This window comes from Silurus meridionalis, chromosome 28 (genome assembly GCF_014805685.1).
Source record: "Silurus meridionalis isolate SWU-2019-XX chromosome 28, ASM1480568v1, whole genome shotgun sequence".
Taxonomy (NCBI): domain Eukaryota; kingdom Metazoa; phylum Chordata; class Actinopteri; order Siluriformes; family Siluridae; genus Silurus; species Silurus meridionalis.
Genome location: NC_060911.1, coordinates 920,001 through 928,446, shown reverse-complemented (window position 1 = coordinate 928,446; position 8,446 = coordinate 920,001). Strand labels below are relative to the sequence as shown.

Here is an 8,446-nt window from a genome sequence, read left to right as displayed (position 1 = left end):
CAGCGCTTTCTCGTTCCGACCAGCAGATTCCGCCAGAGTGCGGAAGCGGAGGCTGCAACCCGACACACTGTCTGTCCCTTGGTGGATGTTTAGCAGCTGATCAGCGGTTGACGTATCCCCGGGGGCGGTGCTAAAGACCTCGGTGAAGTGTCTCGTGAAAGCCGCATATGTCATCAGCGCCAGGCTCGCTGCGCTCCAGAGCGCTCTAGCCCATGCTAGCGCTCTTCCGGTGAGCAGCAAGATCAGGAAAGCAACCTTTGCTCGTTCGTTCGGGAAGCTTTGAGGGTGCATCTCGATATATAGGGAAACCTGGAGCAGGAATCCATGACATTCCGCCGCATTTCCGGAAAAAGACGCCGGGAGAGCCATCGGGCTGCCGGTCGGAACGCCTCCCGGAGCGCAGCGGTGAGCTCCCTCACGAACTCAGAAGTGGCAGCAGGCTGGTCCTCCACGAAACCAGATGCGGCAGCGGGCTGGTCCTCCATGCTGAGGTAACGCGGTTTTCTTTCTTTATTCTTCCGCTTTCTGGTGCCCCTCGGTTTGTGAAGGTCCGTTCTTCTGTCAGGCGCAAAGAACGTACTGGAAACCAAGTGAATTCAACGACGGCTTTTTAATGAGAAACAAAAGGGCAAGGCAGAAAGCACGAAACAAAATAGCACCCAACTAGGGTAAACTAAACCAGGAGAAAAACTGTGGCAGAGTGAGAACAGACAACACACAGAATCTTGCACGCTAATCGAAACAAAACGGAGTAGCTTGGGTAGTCCGGAATGTTCATAAGCCTAAGCTGTAGAACGGACCATGAGCCTGTGGATAAACGGGGTTCTTATAGTGTGGTGACTGATTTGGACCAGGTGTGGATGGTTTGGAGGGTTGGGCGAGGGTGTGGCTGGTGGATCCCTGACAATCATCAGGGATGAAAACATAATTTAATTTAATTCTTAGAAATAAAACTTGGACTTGCACATGCACTAGAGTTTTTTTCAAAGATATGAAGGTTTTTTACTTTATTAACAAAGAACTGATGATGAATTGCTCATCTCACACAGCATTCGGCAGATGCCTGTGTTCCATATATATATATATATATATATATATATATATATATATATATATATATATATATATATATATATATATAAACAATCATTGACAAAAATTCTGTCAGAAAATTGTTCCAGTTGCAAATGTTTTGGTGTCTCACGTGCTTATTGTTTTTGTTTGAACTGCAACAACACAAAAAAAACCCAGAAGAAAAGTCAAACTTGATAAGATTTCACACAAAATCCTCCTCTCAAGGTTTCTTCCTCATAACATCTAAGAGAGTTTTTCCTTGCCACAGTCGCCACGGCTGCTCATCACGGATAAACACACACCATTCACCTTCACTGTTGATTTCTGTAAAGCTGCTTTGAGACAATGTCTGCTGTGAAAAGCGCAATACAAATAAACTTGACTTGACTTGACTTGACAGAACTCAAATATGGACTGGAAAAATGATTGGCATCTTGTCAAACTTGTAAGAACTAAAAGTTTTTTTAAGCCTGTGACGCTCCTGTAATGTGTTTAAACACACCTGAGGTAAGAAACAGGTGTGGGCAGTAGAGTGGTCACACCTGCAACCAATTAACATGGAGAAACCTTCACTTAACCTTTGTGTTGTTTCACACTGAGCATGGAGAAAAGAAAGAAGTGTAAAGAGTGTCTGTGGATTTGAGAGAGAAATTGTGGAAAAATTTTGGACAATCTCAAGGCTACACTTCCATTTCCAGACGTTCCTGTGTCCACTGTGTGCAATATCATCAAGAGGTTTACAGCACATGGCACTGTAGCGAACCTCCCTGGACCTGGACAGACGAGCAAAATTAATGAGAAATTACAATGCAGGATTGTTCAAATGATGGATAAAGAACCCAGATTAACTTCCAAACAAATTCAAGCTGATCTGCAGACACGGGGTACAACAGAGTCAACTCACACTATCCGTCTCCGTCTGAATGAAAAGAGACGCTATGGTAGGAGACCCAGGAGGACACCACTGCTGACACATAAAAAAGCAAGACTGGAGTTTACCAAAACTTATGTGACAAAACCACAATCCTTCCAGGAGAACGTACTGTGGAGAGATAAGACAAAAGTAGAGCTTTTTGGTAAAGTACATCATGGCACTGTTTACAGAAAAAGAAATGCGGCCTTCAAAGAAAAGAACAAAGCCCCCACAATCAAACATGGTGAAGGTTCAAAGATGTTTTGGTGTCGCTTTGCTGCTTCTGGCACTGGATGCCTTGACTGTGTGAACGGTATCATGAAATCTGTTGATTACCAAAGAATTTTGGAGCGCAACCTATTGGCTAATGTTCAAAAGCTGCGTCTCCACCAGAGGTCATGGGTGTTCCAGCAGGACAATGACCCGAAACACACTTCCAAAAGCACTCAGAAGTGGTTACAAACAAAGCGCTGCAGAGTTCTAAAAGATCTAAATCCAGATCTGAATCCCATAGAACACCTGTGGAGAGATCTCAAAACAGCAGTTGGCAGAGGGAATCCTTCAAATCTGAATGACCTCCAGCAGTGTGCAAAAGAAGCACGGTCCAAAATTCCAGTAGAGAGAAACTCATTCATGCTCACGGGAAGTGACTGATTTCAGTTATTTTTTTCAAAGGGGGTGCTGCCAAATATTAAGTAAAGGGTGCCATTAATTTTGTCCAGTGAATATTTTGGGTTCTGTGTGGCATTGTGAAATCAGTTTTTGTGTAGGTCCAATGCAAACAAAAAAAGGAACATGTGAGTAACAGAATTTTGAAGGTGCCAATATTTTTGACCATGATAATAATGAGCTGAAAACAAGAACCTGATAAACGGGAAAAAGAAAACACACACACACACTCACACACACACACACACACACACACACAGTGTAACCCTTGTTTTCTATGGCAGGTCTGTGAAGAAGAGCTGGTTCCAGAAGAATGTGTATGAATGGGATCCGTATTTCAAATTCCCGAACAGGATCATCGCCACCGTCGTGCTCTCGTTCCTTGGTATCTACATGGTACGTGTGTGTGTGTGTGTGTGTGTGTGTGTGTGTGTGTGAGAATAATACATTAAACCCGTGTTTTCTTGCTGTAGATTGTGTTGACTGAGCAAATAATTTCTTCATGGTTAATCATGACTTTATATGGACCATGGAGGAGCTCCATCAACATCTTTGTAAACGAGTCATCCTGGATCCTACACCTGGACTATGGAACATGTGAGAGCTCAGTCCTTTTATTCATCTGATTGATAAACATGACGTGGAAGGTGAATCATGTCTTTTTCTTCTTCTCTCAGATACCTGGTACATCACATCTGCATGTGCCATGCTGTCATCTGTGATTCACGTCAGTCACGTGTTGATGTATTATAGGTATGTAGAACACTGGAACACGTTAGAATTTTGTTCTGCTACATATTATTTTGCCTATGAGGAATATGGAGCACTGAACTACACCCTGATAGAGTGCAATGACCTGCAAATCTCATGAACCTTATTTTAAGGAAAAGATCACGTCATTTTGAATTTGATAGCTGCAGCACGTCTCAATAAGAGAACAAGGAAAACAAACGTCTGTTGTTAAAATGAAACAGTTGGAGAAATATTTTACAACTAATGAGGTGAATTGACAGCAGGTTGGTAAGATTGGGTATAGACAGTGTACTTACAGGAGCAGAGTCTCCTCCAGAAATCATTGTTTGTGAACACAGTTTGCCATGTTATCCACAAACGCAGGTTAAATCCATATGATGCAAAGAAGTAGTCATATGTGAACATGACCCAGAAACTCATCCATCCTCTTTTTGCCAAATCATATTTAAAATGTACTGAGGTATCTTTTGGTACGTTTTGGAAACCATGGACACCACGTCCTCTGGACTAAAGAGGAGAGGGACCATCTGGCTGGTTATCAGTGCTCAGTTCAAAAAGCTGCATCTCTGATGGCATTAGTGCCTATGGAATGGGCAGCTTGCACATCTGGAAAGGTTCCATAAATGCTGAACACTATACAAAGGTTTTATAACAACAACTGCTTCCATCCCCAAAATAAGTATTTTTCCGGGAAGTCTTGCGTATTTGAGCGAGCTAATGCTAACTGCATACTGCATCTATTACAACATCATGACATTGTAGTAGAAGAGTCCAGGTGCTGAAGTGACCTGTCTGCAGTCTAGACCTTTCACTATTCAGAGCATTGTGAAATAAAAAACAAACAAAAACAAAAACACAACAAAGGAAACCCAGACCTGTTAAACAGCTAGAATTATGTATCAGACAGAAGATGTGAGCCACACAGAAACGTGGCCCTGTAACAACGTTTTTGAGACGTGTTGCAGCCATCAAATGTTATTTTTTCCGGAAAATTGTCTACATTTTTAGTTGAAACATTGAATATGTTTTTATTTTTGTTTTACTGTAAATAGAATGTGGTTTTATGAGATTTGCAAATCATTGCATTCTGTTTTAGTTTATATTTTACACAGTGTCCCAACGTTTTTGGAAATTGGGATTGTAGTATCTGAAGTTTCACATGTTCAAAAGTGCATCTTCATTTCATTCCATCTGAACAGGAAGCACATTAAATCACTGTGGGCTGGAGACAAAAAATATCTGCCAAAGAAAAGCAATCTGAGACCTGCTGTTAGTGTGGTGAGTGTGTGCAGGAAAACCTCAAGATCCAAGTCCTGACAGCTTATCAACATAACTTCTTCTTCTAGATCACAGGTGCATAAGCTAAGAAAACAAGCTGAAGGGTTCACTCAGAACTGAACTTGACACTCTTAAGTCTCTTAGGTCTTTGCTGGATCTCAGCTACTTCTGGTCTTTGGCTGGAGCAATGAGGAGTTAAGGAGTTCAGCTCTGTAGCATCTAAAGTGGGTGAGCCAGGCATGTCACATGGTCAGGGTGGTGGTGAGTCTGCAGTCTCTTCCAGTGGGCTCAAACAGGTGCACAATTTAACCATCTTTAAAGAAAGTGCAGTTCCATCATGCACCACATGCTCATGTAAACCTAGGGGGTAAGAGCTTGGTAGTGCTGGGATCTGAACTCACAACCTTTGTATCAGATGTTCAGTGCATAGATGTAGATGTTGATGTGGATGGTGATAATGATGTAGATGGTGATGATGATGAAGATGGTGATGATGATGTAGATGGTGATGTGGATGGTGATAATGATGTAGATGGTGATGATGATGTAGATGGTGATGTGGATGGTGATAATGATGTAGATGGTGATGATGATGTAGATGGTAATGTGGATGGTGATAATGATGTAGATGGTGATGTGGATGGTGATATGATGTAGATGGTGATGTGGATGGTGATAATGATGTAGATGGTGATGTAGATGGTGATGTAGATGGTGATGTGCTTGGAGATGGTAATGTAGATGGTGATGTGCTTGGAGATGGTAATGTAGATGGTGATGTAGATGGTGATGGATGGTGATATGATGTAGATGGTGATGTGGATGGTGATGATGTGGAAGGTGATATGTATGGTAATAATGATGTAGATGGTGATGATGTAGATGGTGATGTGGATGGTGATAATGATGTAGATGGTGATGTGGATGGTGATAATGATGTAGATGGTGATGATGATGTAGATGGTAATGTGGATGGTGATAATGATGTAGATGGTGATGTGGATGGTGATATGATGTAGATGGTGATGTGGATGGTGATAATGATGTAGATGGTGATGTGGATGGTGATGATGTGGAAGGTGATATGTATGGTAATAATGATGTAGATGGTGATGATGTAGATGGTGATGTGGATGGTGATAATGATGTAGATGGTGATGTGCTTGGAGATGGTAATGTAGATGGTGATGATGAAGAAGGTGATATGTATGGTAATAATGATGTAGATGGTGATGTAGATGGTGATGATGTAGATGGTGATGTGAATGGTGATAATGATGTAGATGGTGATGTATATGGTGATGATGTAGAAGGTGATATGTATGGTAATAATGATGTAGATGGTGATGTGGATGGTATTAATAATGTAGATGGTGGTGTGGATGGTGATAATGATGTAGATGGTGATGATGTAGATTGTGATGTGCTTGGAGATGGTGATGTAGATGGTGATGATGTAGAAGGTGATATGGATGGTGATAATCTTAATCTTGCTCCTCCAGGCAGGACTGCTGAAGTATCCCGGCTATCAAATCGCATTTACCATGTGGGGTGAGTGCAACTAATCACTTTTAACCCATTAATCACTTTTTTAAAAACATATTTTTTGGATTTTAAGTGGAGAACATGTGAAGTGAGTTCTGATGATCTGCAGGGTATCTGATCATTCACATGGCGATGTTCACGGCTGGTATGCTGTTCGTGTACCTGGTTATATCACCGATCAGGGAAGATGGCTTTTTGTCCTGGCTGCTCAAACTCCTCACCTTTCTGTAAGTCTGTCCATCAGTCTATCATTCCATCTGTCCATTAGTTTATTTATCTGTCAATCTGTGCATCACTTCATCTGTACATCAGTGGACCATGAGCAGAAGAAGACTCAGCATTTGGGGTGAAATGTTGTATGCCTTTATATAAATTGCATTGTTCATGTTGGTTAGATATAAATGCTGAACCCTGAAGCTCCTGAACACATGTATGACTTCACTGTGTTTTAAACAGGCCCAATTTCTTCATCCTGTTCACTTTGATGAAGTTTCAGATCATTGTGATCAGACTGTGTTTCCTGCAAGACAAGAACTGGATAAGTTATCCTCAGGATAAAGAGAAACCACTCGCACTCAAGAACAGGTAAATTTCAATATCATCATCAACATTATCATCATCATCATCATCATCATCATCATCATTATCATCATCAACATCATCATTAACATCATCATCATCATCATCATTAACATCATCATCATCATCATTAACATCATCAACATCATCATTAACATCATCATCATCATCATCATTAACATCATCATCATCATCATTAACATCATCAACATCATCATTAACATCATCATCATCATCATCATCATCATCATCATCATCAACAACTCTTTCTCTCTCTCTCTCTCTCTCTCTCTCTCTCTCTCTCTCTCTACAGGAAGGCCTTTCACAACTTTAACTACTTCCTGTTCTTCCTGGCAGTTCAACCTCTTACAGCATCTCCTGAGACAGTGTTACCTTCAACTCCACAACTCCACTGTTTTACATGTATAGGACAGGAAGAGCTGTATAATGTTATTGCCAAAGCTAAATCGACAACATGTCAGTTAGATCCAATTCCTACTAAATTACTGAAGGAAGTGTTATATACAACTGGTGAGCCTCTTCTAAATATTATTAACTCCTCACTATCTTTAGGTCACGTCCCTAAATCCCTCAAGTTAGCAGTTATTAAGCCCCTCATTAAAAAACCTAATCTGGATCCAAACACGTTATCAAATTACAGACCAATTTCAAATCTCCCATTTATGTCTAAGATTTTAGAAAAGATTGTCGCTGCACAGTTATGTTCCTACCTGCAAGAGAACAATATCTTTGAAGAATTTCAGTCAGGTTTTAGGCCCCATCATAGCACAGAAACTGCTCTAGTTAAAATAACTAATGACCTGTTTTTAGCTTCAGACCAAGGCTTCATCTCGCTGTTGGTTTTACTAGATCTTAGTGCTGCATTCGACACTATAGACCATGATCTCCTCCTAGATCGCTTACAAAATTACATCGGCATTCAGGGACAGGCATTAAGCTGGTTTAAATCCTACCTGTCCGATCGTTACCATTTCGTAGATTTGAATGGAGAGCTATCCAGGCTAATGCAAGTAAATTATGGCGTGCCGCAAGGTTCAGTTCTAGGACCCCTGCTCTTCACAATATACATGCTTCCGTTAGGAAATATTATTAGAAGGCATGGAATTAGCTTCCATTGTTATGCTGATGATACTCAGCTATATATTTCATCTAAACCAGGCGATACAGCTCAATTAACCCGGATGACTGAGTGTGTTAAGGAACTAAGAGATTGGATGACCCATAACTTTCTACTTTTAAATTCTGATAAGACTGAGATTTTGCTCATCGGCCCAAAACTGGTATACAGACGCTCCAGCATCTCAACCTGCATTTAGACGGATGTTCTGTAACCACTAGTTCAACGGTAAAAGACCTGGGTGTTATTTTAGACAGCGACTTGTCTTTCAAAAATCACATCAATCAGGTTACAAAACAGCCTTCTTTCACCTTAGAAATATTTCTAAGCTAAGAAATATGTTGTCTATATCCGATGCAGAGAAGCTCGTCCATGCTTATGACCTCCAGAATAGACTACTGTAATGCGTTACTAGGTGGATGTCCTGCTTCATTAATAAACAAGCTTCAGTTAGTCCAGAATGCAGCAGCCAGAGTTCTTACAAGGTCAAAAAATAT

General features: G+C 40.9%; 1 protein-coding gene across 1 annotated transcript in view; it reads left to right on the top strand.

Moving 5' to 3' along the window:
- The first annotated feature begins 324 nt into the window (after nucleotides 1–324).
- LOC124381163 (stimulated by retinoic acid gene 6 protein-like) overlaps nucleotides 325–8,446 on the top strand; it is a 12,107-nt gene continuing 3,985 nt past the window's right edge. The window contains exons 1-8 of the mRNA XM_046842580.1: nucleotides 325–491; nucleotides 2,941–3,052; nucleotides 3,130–3,253; nucleotides 3,334–3,409; nucleotides 4,609–4,687; nucleotides 6,190–6,238; nucleotides 6,342–6,459; nucleotides 6,689–6,817. Coding sequence (XP_046698536.1) covers nucleotides 325–491; nucleotides 2,941–3,052; nucleotides 3,130–3,253; nucleotides 3,334–3,409; nucleotides 4,609–4,687; nucleotides 6,190–6,238; nucleotides 6,342–6,459; nucleotides 6,689–6,817 — 854 coding nt within the window. The remainder of the gene's footprint in view (nucleotides 492–2,940; nucleotides 3,053–3,129; nucleotides 3,254–3,333; nucleotides 3,410–4,608; nucleotides 4,688–6,189; nucleotides 6,239–6,341; nucleotides 6,460–6,688; nucleotides 6,818–8,446) is intronic.